The 23352-nt window shown below is 34.9% G+C and overlaps 1 protein-coding gene across 1 annotated transcript in view; it reads right to left on the reverse strand.

The window, feature by feature from the left end:
• CCDC141 (coiled-coil domain containing 141) overlaps positions 1-22604 on the reverse strand; it is an 88600-nt gene extending 65996 nt beyond the window's left edge. Inside the window, exons 1-5 of the mRNA XM_086750861.1 lie at positions 22474-22604; positions 20690-20812; positions 10106-10297; positions 9096-9204; positions 6049-6302 (exon numbers count right to left, since the gene is read on the reverse strand). Of these exons, the coding sequence (XP_086606987.1) occupies positions 6049-6302; positions 9096-9204; positions 10106-10297; positions 20690-20812; positions 22474-22575 (780 nt within the window). The 5' untranslated portion in view covers positions 22576-22604. The remainder of the gene's footprint in view (positions 1-6048; positions 6303-9095; positions 9205-10105; positions 10298-20689; positions 20813-22473) is intronic.
• Between the last annotated feature and the right edge of the window lie 748 nt (positions 22605-23352).

Below are 23352 nucleotides of genomic sequence, written 5' to 3' on the forward strand. Positions count from 1 at the left end.
TTCCAGTTGTACCAGCTTAGCTCTTAAGCAATAGCTAGGAACATTTAACTGCTTTTCAAGAAAGCAAGCCACAGAACCTTACTTTCAGTGATTTTGGTGGAGGGATGGGAAAGGAGAGAAGGTTAATATATCTTGAAAAAGACAGTGGGTTTTCATAATTGGTTGAAATCTAAAATAACTTCTGCTCTTCAAAAATTAGACTTTATCATTCATTTACAAAAAATACCTGCTGTTTGCGATGAATAATCCATATCAGAAATCAAAGGCTCGTCAACATTTTTCTCAGGTTGCTAAATTGCTCATTTTGGACTGATTATAGTCCAGGTGATTTTGATGCTTATATATTGTCTCCCATTGCCTTCCTACATTTCTGACTGTCAGAAGGAGAAGCTTTCCAACAAATAATAGGGGGGCGGGTGGGTGGGGTGGAGTGGAAAGTGGGGTAGAACCCGAACCCACAGTGCAGCTTTTATCTTATCATGGTGGGGTGGCCTTGGCCAGCTGCCGGGCACCCACCCAGCTGCTCTCTCACTCCTCCTCCTTTACAGAACAGGGGGAGAACATAACTTGAAAAACCTCCTGAATCAAGTTAAAGTCAGGGAGATCACCTACCAGTTACCATCACAGATGAAACAGACTCAGCTTTGGGAAAATGAAATTAATTCATTGCCAATTATAGATCTGGTGTAAAACAAAGACAAACACTGAAGCACCTTCCTCCTATCCAGCCCTTCTCTTTAGGCTCAATTTCACTCCTTCATTCCCAACTCCTCCACCTACCCCCTGTCACCGAGTGGCACAGGGGGATGGGAAGTGGGGTGTTATGGTCAGTACATAACAGTTCCTCTCTGTCACTCCTCCCTCCTCACACTTTTCCCCTAATACAGCACGGGTCCTCCAAGGGCTGCGTTTTTTTCACTCCCTTTCTTCCTGTATGTATAAAACCACATATACTTACATGCCATTAATTAAATCTGACCTTACCTCAGGCAGTTCAAACTTGAGCAGCCTGCACTGTGTTTCAACATACCTGCTCTGAACTGCAGGATGAGCTATTCTCAAATAATTTCTCCAGTACATTCACAATAAGCTGTCTTTGTTAAACAAGTTTTTTTTTTTATCACAGTAATCAGTGTATTTGAGTGGCTGATGCTTTACTTACTATCTTAAATCTCAGATAATATTTTTATCATCAGTATGTGAAGGCATCATTATAACAATATAGATCTGTCTTGGTTCATCTTGGTGACATTTCAGTGTCTTCATAACAGTATTACCTAAGCCTTTCCCTAATCCTCAGTTCATTTATCTTCACAATATTGCTAGAGAAGCATCCTTGTCTAAAATCATAAATAACAAGTTAGAGCAAAATGGGATCACTGACACATTTAAAAAAAAATGCAGCACTTCAGTTTAGTCTGGGGTTTAGTGATTTTTCTATAATCAAGTACAGCCTTATAAAGAAGAGGAATATTAAAATAATCTTTTATGGGAAGAGAACTAAGAATCAGTATTGCATTGTCCCAGAGTAGTTACTAGTGGCTTGTTATACCATATTTGTAAAGGACTGTAAAAGACCCTGGAAATAAAAAAAAAAACTTCAAATACCACTAAATGTGATGTAGATCAGTTAACAAAACCATTTCAAGTTCCAATATAGTGGAGCAGTCCTTTTCATTTGTGATGTTTCTTTTCTATGTACACAAAAGCACCATGTGCTTTTTTTTTTAGCCTTTTTTCCCCCTTTTTTAAGAAAGGGCTTTGTTTACACAATGTTTCCAAATGAAGAAGTTATTTATAATATTAGGTAATAAGAGTCATCATTTTGGTTTTGAAGGGAACATTTGTAACTGAAATACTGAAACCAAATAATCCATATAGGTACATGCATACTTTAACAAGAATATGTATACTTTCAGAAAAGATTATGACTAACCAGCAATGGAGTGAGTTTGACAGGATGTCAGAAACTCATTTGTTTCAAGGTATCGGGCTTTTTTTACATAGCATAAAAGTCTGGGAATCCTATGGCATTCATCCATACACGCAAAAGTAGTAAGAGGAACTAAGTTACCACTGTCAGGAAAAAGAGGACAGAAAATCAGACATTTGGAAATACACAAGAGACATGTTGGCCGTAATTAAGATCGTGACAAAATCACTGCTAAGTTCACTTCACCAGAAGTAAGATTAAGTTGATCTGATTATAGAGTTTGAATAACTTAAACCCATTTAGGTCTAAATGTCTTAGCACTCATGGTAAAATACAATTTTTTATATTTATGAAAAAATACTTTGCAGAATGTGCTGCAATCAACAGTGAAGTCAACACTTTACAGCAGAACTTCATGCAAAATTTTGAAGATTCAAATTGTTTTATGCATTTGATGACAATCTTCAGATTTGTCTCCAAACTATCTGAGATAAACTCAATGTTTTCACCCTAGCTATCAGTAGCAACACTATTCTAACTACAGCTACTGGAAAAAAAATCAGCAAAGATCATACCACCAGCAGATGTAGTCCATGTTTAGACAATTCTCTCCACGTTAGCTGTTGACTTCTCCTCATATATATGCTCTTACATATTTGGATTTGCAGATCCTCTTTACCAGACATTGAAATGAAAATCTTTACTTTTCATAAAAGAAATTTACTTTCAAGAAAAAAAACCAGCAGAAACTTTCCATATCCTACCACAGAGGAATTATTCTAGGCAAGTAGGATCATAAACCTATCTATTTACTATGTAAAGATTACAAGTGAAGAAGAATGCCCTGCGTTTTGGGGGACAAAATCTGATGACAGCCTTTAATTCACTGAGTGACACTACTTGATTTTTTCCAAATGTCAATTAAACTACCTTTACTGAAAATGAAATTAAAAAGGGAACAGTCTTTTACCAAGACAGTTTGTTTCCCATCTATCTGTCCAGATAATGAATGTGGGAGTACTCACCTGTTCCCTGAGTTTTAGTCAGCTCTTATCTCTGCCCTTGATGTGACCAACCACCATGAACAATTTTAATTGTCTCATATATGCATTATTGGATAGATTAAGAAAAATTACTTTAATAAATCTTCTTCTAAAGATAACTAATTGTGCACAAAATAGGCCAATCTGCCTCTAATTTTCATTAATGAAAGATTGTCAGAAAATATGATGCTGAAACTTCCATAAAGGAAGGTCAGATTCCCTTCTCTAACGTAAAATAAGTACGCTTCCACATATTGAAAATATTGAAAAAGAAACATATTGCATCTTACAATCATGACTATCAGGTCATCACATTCCAATTAGAGATCAAAGGAAGGTGCTGCACTTTTAGTTCTTCAGAATCAGGTAATAAGTAGTGATTGTTACAGCTGCTTGGCTTTTCTTTTAAAAAAGCCGCCCACCAATTATGCAGCCTTCTGCAATATATAATTATGCCTAGCAAAATAGAGGCAATACAAAAAGCAAAAATCCACTCAGATCTTACACAGCAGAGCTCATCTCCAGTACACTGCTTTCTCTGTATCCCCTGAACTCCCATTAATGTCAGAGAAGCATTCAGTACACTGTTCTTGCGTATGTAGCCCCATTAGACACCAAAAGGAGTTCAGTCTACATACAGAGATTGGAATATTAGTTTTCAGATGTTCTGAGAGGCTCCAAGGGTTTAATTTCTATCATCACTCAGAAACATATGCACAATGTGTAAGAGGCCAGAGAGAAATTTTACACAGTCGCTAAAAGCTAATTTTCCGGTGTTTGTATTTACATGTGAATATATTATTTGTCCATGATGCATGCAAATTAATTGCCCATAAATGTACAAGTCATACATTACACCAGATTTAACTCTAATGCAGATACTAAACAAGTATACTCTGATAAGCATGATATTAAAAACTATTTGAATTTGTCCCTCTGTGTGTATACCAGTCTCAAACTGGACACAGGTATAAACTAACAGGTAGTTAAATACTAGCCACTCTCTTCAAATGATCAGGAAACTTGACAGTAGAAAACAGTTTCTATACTTACTGTGATGTGAGCACATACCTGAAAGGAAATGGAAACATATACACAAAAAAAATTCACTGTACAATATTTTCAATCTCACCTAAATTAGGGTGAATTCTAGCTGGTTACTTCCAAAAAAATGTATCCCTTGTGATTGAAGACAAGTAGAATTCCCTAATAAATTTTATCAAATCGTGACATTTAACATCTCGGACAATGTGAATTTATTTATTTCATTGCATTTTAAAAGTGTGCTTGTCTCCAAAAAAGACCTTGCATATTTACCCCTTACTCTTCAACAGTGAGCTGTTTCCAGAATGTTTCCACTTTGAAAGTTCCTCCATGTTTGTAAACTATGGAATAACATGGGAATGATCAGGTAATTGTACTAACACCTAATACTTTTTAACATAGAAAAGGGATCATTTTTCTGGGTGAAAGATGACATAATTCCAATACAGTTAGACTGATACTGAAAGTCCAGTTGTAGCCTTTGTAAATTCATTAGAATGTGTTATATTGAAACAATGTTTCTTTTTGAGGATGATTCTTTTATGGCATAGCTATGTAGTGATATAAAAAAAAAAAAAAAAACCAACAAAAAAAACCACAAAACCAAACAGTAACAGCAGCGCTAGATGGTTTTTAATGATTTGCACAGAAATGGATGCAGCCTCCTAGGCTGTAGTTCATGTTTTTCAGGATTTTTTTTCAGCTATTTTTTTATAAATACATATACTGAGGTTATGACACTTGTACAAGACCATACTATTTTTTCTGTGCTTTATTTTTTTCTATCTGATCATTAAATAAGTAATTCTTGCTCTGTTTCTGGCAGCTACAGATATTGAGTGCTCCAGAAATAAGGCTGTCAGCTTGCTTATGTTCCTCAAAAGTTTTCTTGTCTCTATGCAAAATCACAGGGTTGTGCTTGTTGAATAAGGTGTTTCGCATCTCAAACAACCTCACAGGCAAAGTTAATGCCTACAGAATAAGCTACTGCTAACAGTTTCTAACATTTTCCTCTGTTACAGGGGGAAACTTTATTTTGGAGGCAAAGAAGGAAAGTTACAGAGGTATCACAATCAGGACTGTACTATCAGAGGTCCATACAAAATTTTAGACTATTTACAAAACACCAAAAATAACTCAGCTTTAGTCTTGTTAGACTTTGGCAGTTAAATTCGCATAGGTTCCTCCTTCTAGGTATGCTTAATATTCAAAGAGGCAGAGCAGGACCCTCCTTGTATCTTTTTTATAAGTTGGTGAAGTTATGTGGGGTTTCTCAAAGAAAATCAGAGGAGAGAGTCTTATGTTGCACATTTCTCTAATAATGTGGAGCACAAAGAGAGAAAAGATATCCAATCTGACTACTAGGAGGTGATGAATGAAAAGGAAAAGAAAATACTAAGACTGGAAAGAGGAAGACTTAAATGTACTTAAGCTCTGAAAGGAAGGTACGAAAACAAGTGGTATTTGAGAAATTCAGTAAGAAATGGGAGCTAAGCTGGTACAAAGAAGAAGAAAGATAAACAGGTTGCAAGTGTGGAAAACCTGCAGTCACTACAATACTCTAAAGAATTTTGATTTGACTCCAAGAACAAATGCTGCTCTGCTTTCAGGCACACCAACTGGCTAACTATGCTGTATCATCTCTTTAACTGACTAGTCCAGAAACAGTCTGCTGCAGTTGTAATTGCTATTACCAGTTACTGTTATTGCCCACTTGGCTAGAGGTTTGTTTGTGCTGGGGAATCTAGTTTGGTTCAAAGCACCACATTTGATAACTTACAGGGGGGATTCACATAATGGAAATGGTGCTTTTGAAGACATTAAAGTTGTATTAAAGTAAATTATGAGGATGCTATACTTACAAAGTCAAATATTCAAAAGTTAGGATCTCATCAAACAGAAGTGGCCCACGGATATTGGCCTAAGAAATGTATTGAAGCTCCTTTTCTGTAGTAGTCTCTATTGTCAAACAGCCACTAGACCTTTTTTTTTTTTACTAGTATGGCTTCCCTTAATATTATGTCTTACCTGATTCTCTTGTTGGTGCCACAGACAAATTTGCAGAACCTGCTCCAGTCCTTGGCGCTGATGTTTAAGAAATCCATTCAGCTGCCGCCTCCTGTCTTGCAGCATTTCAAGGAGATTGTCAATTTTCAGGCAGCTGCTGTGGGCTCCCTGAATCAGGTCTGGATTTGCATTCGGCCCCTCACATTTGAATTCTTCTATGAATTCAGTTAGCTGCTGGCTTTTGTTTAGAAGTGCAAGTGACTTTTCCAAAAGCTCTGTAAAAATAGAATTTCATAGAAAAAAAACAGTGTGATTTGTAATTCTAGTAGTGTCTTTCAAATATTACTCAAGTATTTTAAAAACTATTTGCATACATGAGCAAAATGTATTTTCATGCATTGCTTCAACAGGTTATATATATTTATTTTAGAAGGTATATATCCTAAGGTATTTCAGTTTGGACAGCTGTTATATAAATCTACAAAGGTATAAAGGTGTATGCACATACATGTATGTACCTATAACGGTACATTAATATAATACAGCATAATATAACATAGCACAACATGACGTAACAAGAAATAACATCACGTAATATAACATAGTATAAATACACATCTAATGGTGTACTGAGAGCCATTGAGACAAAATCTAGAAGCCATATTTTTTTCTCAAAATTGAGGGGTTTCTGACAGTTTTCCTATCCTCAAGTAAGCTGAGGTGGAATTTCCTACCGTACTTTCTGTGTGCGTCAATAGCCTCTATAGTTTTTCATTAGTGATGCAAGCAAAGTTTATGTCTTCATGTCCCTCACACAAGCTGAAGTAAAAAGTTTTCCTATTTGGGGAAGGCTGTAACCTTACGAATAAATAAGTCATGAATGTCAGGAACTCTTACCTTCTTTCCATAACCTCTACCTAGATACATTCTAGGTTAAAATTCAGCGGACTAGTACACTTTAATGACCTACTAGTCATGTGTCTGTCTTTGCTGCAGCTCCTTAAAGCCACATAACACAGAATCTATTAAATACAAAACAGTCAGTACTTATAGGTCTTTCAAACGAAAATGGAAAATTTTTAGGTATGGAATGAAGAAGAAGGAGAGCCAAGCCAGAATAAGAAGTAAGGTAGGCATGAAGAAAAGTATAAGAAAGCAATGTTTGCAAGGAGCTGCTGCTGAAGCAACCAACAACAGGCAGCAAACAGCTGAAACACTAATCTTCCTGGATGAGTACATGCACTGGTAACTCAAGGCAAAGCATCCTAAATCTTTACCTTCATATGGAGCACTTAAGGAAGATGCAGAAGTGGAAGCATCCACTCCAGCCACCAAGGGTTAACAAGGGAGTTTAGTTTCCATGAGCTCATGGCAACAAGCCTGTCTGGTTTACTTCTTGCCTTCCAGAAAGGTGACATTAATCATAAATATTTCATTTCAGTCCATCCAAAATGGATATATATAAAAATGGATAAATGAGATAATTAATATATTTTTACCTTTTAAAATTCTGATTAGAAATGCATTTGTTTCAAAACTTTTGGTTTTTTGGTGATAAACATTTGTGATAAACTACTCAACAGGACTAGTTTTGTACTAGTAGAGCCAATAGTTCGTGAACATTGTATTTTCAGCCACCTTACTTTGGAATGAGAATACAGTATGAATTCAAAGACCATTTTCAATCAAATGGTTTAATATCAGTTTTCCAAATTTGATGTGGTTAAGATAGATTAAGAAGCCAACCACTTTCCTCCATCTGGCAAAAGACTTATCCCCAAAGTAGTCTTTCTCTGGCCAACAATTTCATCCAATTCTTACAGTTATAGACCCTCCTCTCAACAATAAATTAGTGGCAGATACTTCAGGTTAAAAGTGCTGTACACAGTAAGCACTTCTCTCCCATGAAGATTGAATTGGAAGCCCCAAAACCCATACTAGAGCTACTCTAGTTCAATTCTCTATTTAATCTCTCGAGAAGAACACTTGGCATTCAAGGTAGCTAAAAATATTTAAGCTGGTACTCCACTAGTGAATAATAAAGTATAATTTATATTCTGCCAGTTATTAGTAATCTTATAGCAAAATTTGGTTAAAATTACAAAGATGGACTTTTAAGTGTTATGAAAAATACAGAACCATGTGGAATTGCAAAGGTGTCTGAAATAACCACACAAGGTTGGTTTTGAGAATTTTTTTTTTTTGCCCTTTTTGAATTAAAGAGTACCATAACATGGCAGAAGATGCATCACATGAAAATTTGAACAAACAAAAGGAAGTCACATGGTAGAATTTTTCTAGGCAAACATATGTGCAGGAAAGTTGTGGTGGAAGTGGAGAGAGCACCTTTTTTTCCAAGAGTGTTACAGTTCCAGCCACAGAATCTCTTGAAACAGATCAGACAACTCAAAGGAGAGGTGAAACACAGCCCCACTCCTCAAAGGTGGAAGCAAAATGCAGGGAACAATTGTAGGTAAATAGATTTTGAAGCTGGCTAGTTGCCACATCTATTTCATAGCTCCCACCCTCACTTTACTACTTCTCCTTCGAACCACATCCCTAAGCACAGGAAAGCAGAGGGCAGACTTCTCCTTTGGCCACTCTCAAGAAACTGTAGGACTTTGCAGAGGATTGTTACTAGAGCAGATGGAAATTTTCCAATGGAAAGTTTTCCATAGGAAAATGATAATTGGTAGCTATGACAACCTTGATTAATTTTCCCATGGAACAGGATGGTTTTAGAACTTGGTTGCCAATCAGCACTAAAAGTCAGCTTGGTTTCTTAGCAACTTACCTGACCAGGACTGCCTTAAAATCAGAATACAAGCTTACCACTAGCTGCTCTGCAGCAACAAAGATGTAACCATGAGAAAGCTAGTGCAAAACCAGGAGGTTCATAGCTTTCAGGAAGTCTGATAAAGAGTTATTTCGCCATTATATTTTTCCAAATAGAATATTTTCTTTCCTTCTTTTTTTTTTTTTTTCAAATACACACATGAATAGTGAAAGCATCCTTTAAGGATTCAGCACAAAATCACACACCATCAGGAGTGGAATACTGTTTGTACCTTTTGTATGAAGCTCTTGCTGCAGAAGGAGTTCTCTCAAAGAGTCAATGGTGTCAAACTCTTGGGCACTTTTCAGGAAATCTTCAACTTGGTCAATTTTAACAGCAAACTGCATTAAGAAAACAAAAGGTGGAAAGAAGCACAGTATAATTTTTGTTTCCAGAACTCCATCATAATTAAAGCCTTTAATTTAGGCCTCCTTCCGAGAACTTCTTTCTAATGTTAAAGTATTGAGGGAAAAAAATATTTAAGGGCAACATCAGACAGAGATACAATCTTCAAAGCAATCTTCTGAATGCAGACATGAGTAGCAAATTTAAGCTAACTAATATTATGGTAAACACAATAATTAATTATGGTGGGGAAATATCATCTCTGTAATGAAGACCGAAGTTAGGTAACTCCTTTACATCTTATTTTTCCGTGGGTACTATATTTTAAGTATTGAAACATGTGGTGTTTCAGGGAGATCTGGAGCAGATTTGGTAATCTGCTGAGACGGTTAAAACTAAGATTGGAATTCTTTGACTTCCACCTTTGCAGGTGCAATTCCACATATGAGTGGCTCAGAGAGAGTTGAGACACATTTTAGTCAACCTTTATAAATCCTACTGCTTCATTTCAAGAATGAAGAAACTAGTAGAGTTCAAACTTGTGTTTCAATGTAAGCAAATACGTTGAAATCTATGGTGAAATTAAGGAAGACAAAAAGCAGGCACTCTGCTTTTTTCTATCTTTTCTATTGTTCCACACGTTTCTCCCTCTTGATCTGCATGCTATAGAAGAAATCCCTTAGATATCAACATTTGAGATTTGATTTCTGATTTTCACTAAACACTCTTCTTGAGAGATGTTTTGTGTTTTATCACAATAAAACAAAGATTTCCATAATCACAGGCTGTCATTTAAAGAAAAGCCTTTCCATAAGATGCATCAGCAACACCTACTTAAAACAATATTGCAATTCTTCTTCCCCTCCATATAGGAGTGTGATTTATTTAAATACAAACCTCCAGAGCATTTTCAAAAAACACTGAAGTAAGTTCCAGAAGTGCCTGTCGCTTCTCTAACATAATGATGAGGGCATCCCATGCATCCCCAAGGGTCTCTGCCATGGCATCATAAACCTGACTCTTTTCTTTGTTCTCCTCTGCAGCCTTGTCAGCTTCATGCAGCAGGTCCCATACTTGGTCTTCCAAAGCCTGAGAAGGGAAAAATAATAATAATAAAAAAAAAATTAAAAAAGAAGAAGAAGAAACATGTAAACAGGTTTAAGCAATATTTTTAGGAAATTTCATTCAAAAACAAATGTTAAGATAATTTATCATTCTATCTCTAATATTTGGATTCAAATAGGTTTACCTCTCCTTGAACACTGATCTTCCTGGAAGTGGTAGCAATGCAGATATTTTGTATCTTCTTTCATATATCATCATACTACATTACCTGACATTGCAAGCTTTAAGAGTTTGTAAAGTAACCTATAACTCTCCAACTGCTTCAATGCAATCCAGATAAGAGTAGCTTGAACATAAGCACGTATTCTCCAGAAAAACACTAAGTTTATGTAATGTCTAAAGTGCAGCTTGCTACATCGCTCAAGCTGGCCACCAGCTTGGAAATAATAATACTTTATTGTCAAGAAAATAGTTCTCCTGTGTTTCATCCCCTTTTCTAATCTCACTGTGAGAAAGATAACTGCTGGACCATTTCCAGCTTATGTTAAAAATCTTTAGTGTGTCAGAAAAACTGATTAGCATTTGTTCTATATTCTTTCTCCCCGCCGTGGGTTTTGAGCATGAATTAATAAAGTGCCAATTTCTGCTGTTCTTACAGGTGCTATCACATGAATGTGTAATGGGAAAGGAAAATAGTATTAGGCAAATTAAAATCTAAGATAACTAATTCTCATGACACAGAGTGTAATAAAGGCTAAAGAATTGGAAATCTTGACATTTTCCTGACAGATCCAACTGAAAAGAGGAAACTGCAGAAAACTTTAGAAAACATTATTGTTCTAAACTCAGAACCATAACCTTCAGTCCTCCCTAGACCTTGTATACTGCACAAAGATGTCAACTTGAACTGAAGAGGCCGGGAAGTTACCCCAAGGGTAGTATATACTATCCCTACCTCTCAGAAAACAGATTAGAGTTTCCTGAAAATAATGAGTGTTTGGGGTTTTCTTTCCACTGGTAATTGCCTTCAGAAGTAACTTACAGGCATAATGGCTGCATAATTGGCCACATCTTTGTCTACATTGTTCACTTGTTTGAAAACATTGCATTTTAGGTAGAGTCTTGAGATCTCCAGTGGTCAATACAATACTAACAGGAAGAAGGAAGTTACTTCATCAGCCCACTTTACTCATCTTTTCAGGCCTCATCCTCTATTTTCTACTTCTACCTTCTTGGTTAGCTTCAGACACATGGGATTTTCACCATAAAAAACAGAGCACATCAAAGGCAAAACCTGCATTAACAATGCAGTCGCATTTCTATTGTGTTGTATAATGCTAGTAAAATTGGTGGTTAGACTCATGCTATTTTGTTCTCATCTTACTAATTATACCACTAAATTTGTTTCTAAGCTTTTTCACAAGGAATACTAATGAACAATTTCTTTAATTGAGGCCATTTGCTAACAAGTAAATGAGTGCACATAACTATAACATCCTGCTCTTCAAATAGTCTATACATTCAATGAATATATTTGTCTTCCAATTTCTTTCTAATGCTGGCTGTTCCTGTTATCATTCATTACATTTCAAAGACAACATACAGGCAGGCTATGACATTTGCAAAACAGATCTAGATATTTGTTCTCAAAATCTGTTTTGAAAACACAGCCAGATTGCTAGCAAGATGATTTTAAAAAGCTACCCCAATAAAAGCACAGTACAATGTTTTTATTACTGTGAAGACACAGTCAAGGATAACTTCACTAGCTTTTCAGACACATGAGAGGAATTTATTACTAATTTTCCATGTCACACTGCTTTGTTCTCTGTCCAATTTCATAATCAAGATTGTATAATCATATACAATAAAATAACATAAAATGCCTAGAGCTCTGCTTGTCTACAGAACACAGAAAAATGTTTTACTCTTTCCTAGCAACTCAGCTTACTCGAAGCAATAGCACTCAGGACCCAAATTCAACACTAACACTATTTTACATTAGAAAAAGAATATTCTAGAAGAGTCATGAATCAGAAAATAAGATATTATTTTTTAAAAATCTATAAAAATGGAAAATATATAAGGCTTATGGATTTCATTCTTTTTTTTTTTCAATAGCTTAACCACTGATAAATTAAGACATATGAAGAGACCGGAAAAAGAAAAACAAAATAACAAACATAGGTTTCATGTGCAGACTGGGTCATACTCCATTCTTACCATTTCTCATCCAACACTAGGAAATAGTTGTTATGTCTTACAGTTTGTTTTAAAATAGATCTAGAATTCATGGCTATGTCCTACAACAAACTACCTCAATGTGGCTTTTTAGTTCTTTGTTTTTTATTCATTTGTACAATCTTTTAGTAGGAAGTACAAGTTGATGTCAGAGTTAAAGTACCAAATGTTAACTCACTTTTATGCAGTGTTAAAACTTTCATAATTTGGATTTTTCTAACATTTGGTGAGATGACTGGAAACTGCTGAGGATACTTGCTTCTCTGGGCAGCTACCAACCCTCAACTGGCAGGGTATAAACCAGTTTGAACAATTGATACCATGGGTGAGATTCTCATCCTCTCACTTTCCAGCCACTTCAAGAGGCTTGCAGAGAGAGTTAGGGTCCCTGAATGCCCCCAATTTATTTCCAACCTGCAAAGTGTGACTCTAGTGAAAAGGGAAACCATGAGGTTGTTTCTTGAAACAATCATTTGCCAGGTGAGGAGAAAAACATAAAGCAATGTGGAATGTACAGACCACTCAGCCTCAGAGACAGTTATTTCTGAAAGAGCCATTTGTCCTCTCTTTCTTTGCACCATCCGCATTTTGTTCATCAGTTCAGCAGATGTTCCAGCCCGGGCTTGAGATAACCCGAAGAGAGCTTATTACTTCCAAAATTATGTCCCTCTTCGCTATGAGTGCTGTAAGAATCACAGCAAAACCCCATACTTAATTCTACTAGTCTCATTACAAAAAGAATGTATCCCTGTTCATGTTAAAAAAAATCAAATTATTTTAAAAATTAAAAATGCAAGTATTTTAGGGACAGTCATAATTTGTAGGTAGAATTTATTTCACTCTTCCTAAACATCTTTACTGATTTCCATCTCAAAAAACCCCAAAAAATTGCATATGAGTAAAGTTTTTACCTTTTGCTTCCTGAATCCAGTCATCATAAAACATGCTTTCTCCTCTGAAATACTATCCAATATTTCTTCTTAAACTGGCATCAGTGTTATTTATAACTAAATTTCACAATCTTCAGTAGTTCATGTCAACATGAACAACAGAGATATGACTCGTTAGCTATAGTACAATCAAGATCTCAGAAGCTAAGAACTTCAATAAAATAAATCTCCATGAATTTTCATCTTGTGTTAAGATTACACAACACCTGCGTCATCAAGTTCAGGCCCCTGGGTCTTAGAAATAATAATTTCAGACAGTCCTTTTCACAAATATTTCTTAGTGCCAATCAAAATCACCTAGGTTTTTTGCCCCTTTTATTCCCATTGAAATATCTATTTTGGGACATTGTTCTGACAGTTACAAGCACTTTCCAGCCTACCGTTTTAATGATCTCCATGTGCTATATATAGTCCTATGCCAGCAGTGGCCTTCCACTTAAGCAGTTTCTCTCCTGTGATGTTTACCCATGCAATATATTTATGAAAATCTCAGTCTTTCTGCTACTCCAAACAAAACATTTCCTTAGTCCACTCTAAGAAATAAGATTATACTCTTCCCTTTGATATCCCTACTAGGCACCTACATTCAGTTTGATGTCGGCTTTGTTCAGTATAGATGACTAGAATCCTAAATTTTGACTCATACTTCTCAATTCTCTTCAAAGTAGTTGCAAGCATCAGATCCTAGACTGTTTCCACAGCCACAGTTGTTAATAGCTGTTTCACAATCAAGTAGTAAACTTAAAGATGCAACAGAAAGTTGTGCTATTCACTTTAACTGCACAATCTTATATTTTAATATAAGAATAATATTTCTGTTATTATACTACTGAAGTTCATCTGCTTCCTCCTGACCCTCCTCCTTTCATGATCAGGGTCATTACTTCAGGATGAGGTTCAAGATCAGATTGCTCCTAATGAGCAATATTCTCATCAGAACTGGGTATCAAATTGGTCTGGAAGGAGAGGACTTTGAAAACTCTCTTCCTTTTGTTCATTTTCCCATCTATTTCTGTCTGTCATTGTTCTTTCCTGAAAAAAGAGCTAGGGCTTGTCACACTGTTTGAGTAGACTCACATGCACAGCTGACTGGATCACACATTTCTCTCATAATTATGGAATTATACCTAATTTATCTTTAAACCTGATCCTGCTCAGTGGTTTCTTTCCTTCTTCCTTCCCTATATTTCTTTTCATTATTACTTTCAGCCAAATTTCAGTTTAGCTCATATTTTACATAGTACAGAGGTCCACCTTCACATTCTTACAGTGAACATTACAACTTGGAATTTTGAGAGGTGCAGACTATCCTCCTCACTGAGATGCTGCTAAAATTAATCTTTGTTTATAGGTAGTGCTGAAATTATACAACACGAATAATTGTTAACTTGAAGCCTATTAAAACTAGCCATAAAACTATTTTTAGACAAATACTATTTTAGTGGGAATTTTGTTTATGCAAATATTGAAACTAGTGAGTGAGCTGAACTAACATTGAGAAAAATATTAATAAAATCTTACCTTTTCCCTTTTTTTTTTTTTTAAATGACTTGAAAAAATCAGCTCTGCTTTATGATGAAAATGTAGCTGAACTTTGCTGCTAATTGTACTCTTGGGCATCTCAATAATTAGTTGTAAATAGCTCAGAAGATATTAACAAATAATTTATTCCATAATGAATTTACTAAAAAATAAACATTAAAATATTTTTACTTGAAATAACTGAAAGACACATTTAAAAGATATCAAATGCAAAAAAAAAAAAAAGAGCATATTATATTCTCTTTTTCAAGAATGTAATTTTCTAATTAGTTTATCTTGGATATTAGCATATAAATTACTATTTTACAATTTATGCTCTGTGAATTGAAATAAATAAAATAATTCCAAGCAATCTTCAGGTTCATGAGCCAAATTAATAATAGTATTGGTTTTAAACTTAAGTTTATAGATTAGATTTATTTCTGTTTTGTAGCAGTTCTGCCACAGTCTCTATCATGACAAAAAACAGAACTTTGGAAGCAAACCAAGAATGCTGCTGTTTGTCTTATTGAGGATTTTAACATTGTCATGGCCAAAAGCATGGCAACACACACACACACACACACCCCCCCCGAGTGTCTGTCTTTTTTTTTTTTTTTTTTTTTAAATGATGCAGAAAAATATTCATATTGGGAGATTCAAACACTAAGACAGCACGCTATCTCCAGATAGGGCTTCTGTTGGAAACAACTGAATTATGGAGAACAGAAGAAAGGCAGAGAAATGTGTATGCACATTGTAATTAATATCATTTTACCTCCTGGAAGTTTTGTCTCTCAAGTTTTTCTAGTTTTGATTGTTCTCATATCTTTTTGAAATTGCAAAGAATGAGATATCAAAAAATATATAAACATATATTTACATTTGCAGAACATATAAGCTTGCTGAAGGTCATCTAAACAAGGATGAGGCAAACGTTGGGAAGGAGACTTGCATGAAATCAGATGTCGATGTTGTCAACAAAATTGTTACTGCTGATATCATCTAATTTAACGAAATAGTAACAGGATGTATTAGTTTAGAATCAGACCATATTAGTTGAGATTTCTGAAGGGTCAAATAAGAAAGAGAAAAAGCTATGATTCCAAACTTGAAAACATGTATGTTTAATTCCTAACTATGTTCAAAAGAAACATTTTATTCAATTCATGGAATCTGCAATAATGAATACATATAAGTGTTGGTGGCATCTAGACCTGTCAAATGAATTCATCTTCTGGGCTACTAGTAGTCAGTATGACAATTCAACAAAAACAAATAGCATGTTTTCCACTATAAAGAACATGAACATTATACATATAAATGAAATTTCAAGAGCACTGAAAGGAATTTTAACTAGAGGTTGTAAATATCGCTACATGTTTACTGTTTAGTCTCAGTTTTACTATTTCCTGTTCAGCATTTATTCTTTCAACTCTATTAACAATAACATGTCTGTTTCCTACTCCATAAACATTTGAAATGTTGTATTCTGCTTTTTATTAAAATAATAGGGTGTCCTAAATTCTCAAATTCAATGGAATGAATTTAAATCTCTAATGAGTATGATAAAGTACATTCTATCAAAGGAAACTATTTTGGATATGTTTTTTTCCTAACGTCCTAAAGTACACACACCAGTTTTTATCGCAATAGTTCTGCAAAATAAAAGCAAATAAATGTTCTAAAAATTACTCCTTTCTCATTCAACAAGTCCACTCCTATTACCTTTTAAAGTACCATCTGCCTCTTACAGAGTGTCAAAGCAGTTGTTTAGGTTTCTTTAACACCTTTTCACTTTGCGAAGTCAAAAACAATTCCCTGGAATAGTGAGCTGGATTACATTCCTTTTTCTCTAGCATCAGAAGTACTATAAACTGATCACTGGCTACTGAGCCAAATTTGTTCTTACTTATAGGTAAATGAAGTAAATGAAAGAATTTGGCCTGAATATTTCTATTATAACTTTCAATACATATATTAGGATGAGAATATTGAAGCTAAAAAGCAAAAAGATTATCAAAACCCAGAATGAGCTTGCAAAATAACATGGGATAATACCAGCATGGTCAACTGTTTCATAAATTATCTTCTAAGAGTCCATGGGTTCTTCAGCACTGATTCTAAAGATGTATTTAGTATTAATCACCTAACTCTTCCCCTAAGCAGGACTAGTTTCACATTCAAATCATTGCTAGTTCATTAATTTTCGCCTGCACAAAAGCCTAACTGTGAATTGGGTTGAACTAATCAATAGAGTTAAGCACATGTGTACCCAAGTATTGGTATCTGTCAGGAAACGTGATTTATTTTGCATTTTTTTTTAATACAACATTAAGAGAAACAGAAAAACAATTCAAAACTGCCTCACTTGTACTTTAAATTCAAGTGACTGAAAAATTCCACAATATATGAAATTGTATCCATTTCCTGGGGACGCAAGTGGAGAAATTTTTAATTATACAGTTTTCTACTTGTAAAGCATTTCCAGCTCTAAAACTAAAAAACATAGGGATTCCACCCTTCCTTCTTTTTAATGAAGCACAGTAGGAAAAAAAAAAATTTTAAATCTTCTTTGTTTGAGAAGTTACAGACTGATCAAAACCAAATGAAGCTAATACGGCATTGAGCAACTTCTCAAATTCATACAAGTTTAATCATTGAAGCAACTCAGAACATAATCAATCTAAAGTGAAATAAATACACTATTTTGAATTTAAATATCTCTTTTGATGGATATTCATCATTTATTTTATGGAAGTCTTCATTTTCACAAATGTGCTGTTCTAACAAGATATTTCTGATTTGCTCTATGCCATATTAGCATTACTACAGTTGCATAAGAGTTTTTAGAAGATATGTAAACTTGAGATAAAATATCACAATGATGTCTCATAACTGGAACAAGTTTTACTTGACCACAAGACTGTAGCTTCATTGTTACCGTTTTTAGACTATTTATAATGCACTCCAAATGCCAAAATCTTATTAAGAGCAAAAATGAGTATGTTACAAGCTGCTGTAGACTATCATTGATAAAATCAGTTGGAACAAGGTAATCAATGAAAATAATAAGTTGTAATCAATATGGAAAAATTAAAATTGTACTGGATAAGACAGCAGCTGGGATGATGTTCATATATCTGTGTAATTAATTATTGTTAAAAATTACAAAATTATGTTGCTCACTAAGGGTAAAAGATTAAATAGAATTAAGAATACTGAATACCATCTCAAAACAAGGACTATCTAACAACAGCAATTTTGCGTCATCATTTCAACCCCTCTCCTGCCCACGTTTCTAAATTATTTTTTATTCCCATAAGTAACTAAATCTTTCTGTCCATAAATGTTGAAGACTGAAACATTACTACCTCTTTATCCATCTCCACATAACCAATGCATAATTCATTAACAAATGCTAAGTGGAAAAAACTGCTATAAGCTATACTCCAAAGGCTGAGAATCATTCTTGTAAAAACTTTTGATGAGTGGATTTAGTAACTTAAGACTGAATAACTACTGACAAGTGTTAAGAGCTTACTATAAGACAGAAAGAGTCATGTCTGAAAAATGCACAGTCAGTACAAATTATAATGACATTGCAGTCCTGTATTATTGCAGCTTTTAAATTACTGAGGAAAAAAATGGTGATTTTGAACTTAATCCTTTTATAGAATGTTTGCAAGGACTGCAAGTATAAAACATGAAATAATGAGTATTTTTGTTCCTTATATTTTTTTAATGAATGACAAGCATTTTTTAACAGTTTATGCATAATAGATTTTTCTGATCTGATATACTCTATTAAGCTTTGGGAATCCACATAAGCATCAGTCATCTGGGTTCAAGCAACCAGTCACAAGGCCTCACAAATAGGAGTGAAAAAATTTAGCAGTTTCATCAATATTAACTAAAATATTTGTGGTTATTTAATTATTTTACTATTTATTGTGAGCACAAAACAAGGTAAAAGCTGCTAAATGAAAAAGAAACTTAAGGTTCCATACATCTAGACTAATAGGAATAGAAAGTCAAACATTAGAATGAGCATCAGAGAGCATGAAATACTTTTGGATTATTTAATTTTTTCACTATTTAAGTAATTTTTTAATGAAAAGAAGCATATCCAAAACTTATTTTAAAGATTTTTTAATTAAAATGAAATAGCAACTTGGGGATTTATCTCGAGATTTTATCTATTACCGGGTTGTTGGGTTCTCCCCCGCCCCCCCTTTCTAATTTCCTTAATACAATGATTTCAAGTTGGAGTCTATGGAGAGGACTTTGTTTTACTGTCCTTCTTCATATCCCTATAAGTTTTCAGCAACACGTACAAGGTCTCTTTTTGAACAATATTTCTATTATTTGCTTCCCCTTAGCAAACAACTTAATATAAATACATAACACTAAGGTTTAACTTGATGGTAAAATGTTGTTTGAGCCTTTGTTTTTTTAAGGATTGGAATGATTATGTTTTCTTTTTCCACTCTAAAATTTATTTTTGGCAATTAGGAGACAAAACTCAGCTTCCTCCTGTTGTCAGTGTGTAAAAACACAGGTAATTCTGAGTTGTTCAAACAGGATACGGCAGCTTGTGCCAAGAATGCCTGAGCGTAGCACTGATGGAAAGAAAGGTGAGGCACTTGCGTAAGTGAAGACAGCAGAACCACCCTTCCTGATTTTGGCACGTATTTTTTTTTTGTTTTGGACTGCTATTCTTCATACCATTCAATATCCACACTATGCACCATATTAGATCACATTCTCTATATACTGTATTAAATTATTTTATATATGTTTGAAATTTATAATGACTGGAGAATAACATAGTCACTAGTATTAAATGAAGTGCACTTGATCCTATCCAAATCACGTTTGCTCTTTTAGATCTAAATTTTATGTAATATCAAAAAAATGAAATAGATGGAATTTGTTAAGGTAGGTTGCTGCGCACAGCTTCCAGATTTTAGAGGAATTTATTTGTATACAGATATAAAATCAATCAGCCCTATCAAAACATGAAAATAAATTTTCTTCTCAGGTGCCTTTAGACTCTTCTCAGGGTTAAACATCCACATTTAAAATAATTCAGCTTTTTCACGCAAGCATGTCACTCTGTCCTGTCCCACTGCCACTCTTGTTATAATCTGCTCTCAAGAATGCCAAATTTGTTTTTAGGCCTGTTACTTAGCTAAAACCTTCCTAGCTCAAGACAAGCAATATTTAATGTTACAATATCTTTCTTACCATAACTTACATCAATTAATACTCAATAGAAATGTGCCTGGATTATCTACTTCACACTTACAAAGAGCTTTCTTGTATTTACAGCTGTTATAATCTAAACAAACTTTTCATAACGCTGGAGAATAAAAACCAGAATGACATTCCATTATATTTAGCAGGTACAGAGGGCTAGAGAAACTTTTCACTTTACTTGACAGTAATGTATAAAGTGGAAAAAAGCAGTGTATCTTCACTGCTGTTGTCAGAAAATAGTAATTAACACTGAGCATACTTTTCCACTGGAGAGGTATAACTCTGATCTGTGTCAGTCTACGACAAAGACTGAACGTATTTTTTCTATGTGGCGTTTAACCTAACAACCACATTGCAACAGGAGGCCCAGACACCTGTGTCAGCTGTTGTACCCAAACTATAATGACTAGATGTATTTTTGTGTGGTCTTACGACACCTTACCTTAAGTTTAGCTAGGAGGAATTTATGATCTTGCAGCAGTTTTTTAGTCTCATCTTGATTGCTGCCAATTTCTAATAAATTTGGTGTTGATTCAGCCAGCTGAAGCTTCACCCATTTTCCACACTGTAATAAGTAAACAATAACAGCTTTCAGAAAACACAAGCTTTCCTTCATTAATTTACTCACACAGACTTTCAGGTCACATACACTTTCCTTGGTCAGAGGAGCACGGGGACCCATAAATATGTATTCAACTGCAGAATGACGACACAGATGTCATTCAACTGCAGAATGACAACAATATAAACTTTACTTCATTTGAAACAAAGATCAAAATCCCAGACTCTAGTCTTGTGCAATAGCTACTCTGATTTTGGTTTTGCCTGTGAAGAGTAAAATTATCACAATGAGCCAGAGATATTTCTCCAACTCATCTCCGCTTTCAGCTGAAGATTGCATAGATAGTTAAGGAAAATGGGGGGTGGGAGGGCATGGAAGGTGCAAATGTATTGGAGCAGATGCAAAATCCATAACTCCAAATCTTATTTCTACCACACAGATCCATCATACCTGTATACTGAATATATACAGAGAGAGCAGCAGGGACATTTAATAGCCTTTGGAATAGGAACCCAAACAGCAATCTCCCATTGTATCCTGGAGGACACACAAAGAAAGGAAGCTTGACTGCAACCCAAAGTATAGCTAATTCTCTCCTCACTGTGTTGCAGAACTGCCACAGTCTGAGCAGCATAACTCAGAGAAGATGGTGATGAGGAACGAAGCAGTGATGTCACTGGTTCCCACAGCACACAAGGGAAAAATAAACTTCTTCCCCTAAACTTAAGACTCCTTGTAACAAAACTACTCCCCTATGGCAGCAGACAATATCCCAGGAAGGGCGAGAACTGATAGGAGAGAACCTTCCCACTTGGACAACTGAGGCAACCCCATCCTGAATAATGACCATAAATCAGTGACAGCTCAGGTCAGCATCATCTTACTCTGTGTTACAGAGTGGCTAAGAGTAGAGTCTAGTGGCTGAGGCTACCGTGTTTTCCAAGCTGCTTGGAGAATGAAAAATTAAACTGCCAATAAATTCCAACTGGGATTCAGTACCTAGACATCCAGCTTTATTCCCCATGCCAAATTTTGTGCAAACCGTAGGTGTGGATTCCAGCTCACAGAACAGACTTTTAGGAGCTTATAAGTACAACTATATACACACAAGGGCTTCTACTAAAACTCATGGGAATATGAATTCACAGCTTTCAAAAATAACCACTCATTATCAGGTTTAGGCTTTTTTTTTTTTTTCACCAGCAAATACTTCAAAAAAGACACAAAATCTGCAATTATGGAGTTTGTAGACTACTTACTATGCAAAATTATTGCCGAGTATGGTTTAAAAATAACTCTTGAAAAGTCTCAGCTACAACTAAAAGTAACATCATGCTTATTGCCACATTTTCACAGAACTCTATATTTGTCTCTTACTTTTTAAACAGAGTAAGAGGAATTCTTTGCCTCTAAGAGCCTACATATTTTGGCCAAATTATTTATTCTAAGTAAAAAAAACAAACAAACAAACAAACAAACACAGACACACCATAAACAGAAACAAGTGTTAACTTCCAAGGAAGTTCTGTTAGATATTAACTGATTTAATTACCTTGCCTTATCATTTTATGCTAACTATTCACTTGCACAGAACATTTAAAAGAAGCAATAATCACTGAGTAGCAGAAAGCCAAGACCAGACATGCTAGCAGCTGCTGCCTTACCTTAAGCACAGCTATAACAATACTAGCATCCCCAGCCTGAACAGCAACTGAACTGACTGTTGTTGTAGAAAGCTTCTGCTCCGAACCGGCTTCATTTGACATCGTGTTTCAAAATGAGACTTCATATATTAAAGTAGACTTGAAACACTCTTGCATGGTCCGCTGCTCATTTCAGAAAGCAACAGAGTTACTTGGATTCATTCAGTGAAACAGCTCAGCTAACACTGATTAGTCTGCCAAAAGGAATAAACAGGAGGTTAAAAATAGACAACGCCATTGAGTTTATCATTCTTGAGAGAGATTTGACACACCCCTAGTTTGGTAGCATTAAGTTGCCTGTTCTTTTTTGTCACCATCTGCAGTGCAAATGGCTTCTTCCACGGACGTGACCTGAAGCTGGCTAACCAAAGGAAAAAAGATTTTCAAATTAACAGTTAGAAAAAAATTTACTATTTAGTCCATACGAAGTCAGTGCTTTGAGGTTTCAAAACATGCAACTATACATCTACATTTTCACATTCTACAAGTAAAATATTTTATTGTTTATTAGTTACTGAATATATTTGCTCAACATAATTCTTCTGCTGAGTCAAAGTATTTAAACAGGATGAACATGTGTATCTAAGTCAGATGGTGAATCAAAACAGACAGGGGATTTTTAATCCAAAAATATTTAAAAGTATAGTGACTATAACAACCAGAAAAGGAAACCAAGTACTTTGTGTGAATTCTTAAGGAGTGGCTTATTCTTGCCTGAAATAATTTACCAACATTTCAATTTAATCATAAATTGTTTCTATAGTCTTCATTTTGTTCTAAATAAGGAAGGCCTCTCTAATAATTGTTTAAACTCCCCTTAAGTTTTTTATTCATCACAGG

The sequence above is a fragment of the Chlamydotis macqueenii genome, chromosome 6, assembly GCF_036417535.1.
Source record: "Chlamydotis macqueenii isolate bChlMac1 chromosome 6, bChlMac1.mat, whole genome shotgun sequence".
NCBI lineage: Eukaryota > Metazoa > Chordata > Aves > Otidiformes > Otididae > Chlamydotis > Chlamydotis macqueenii.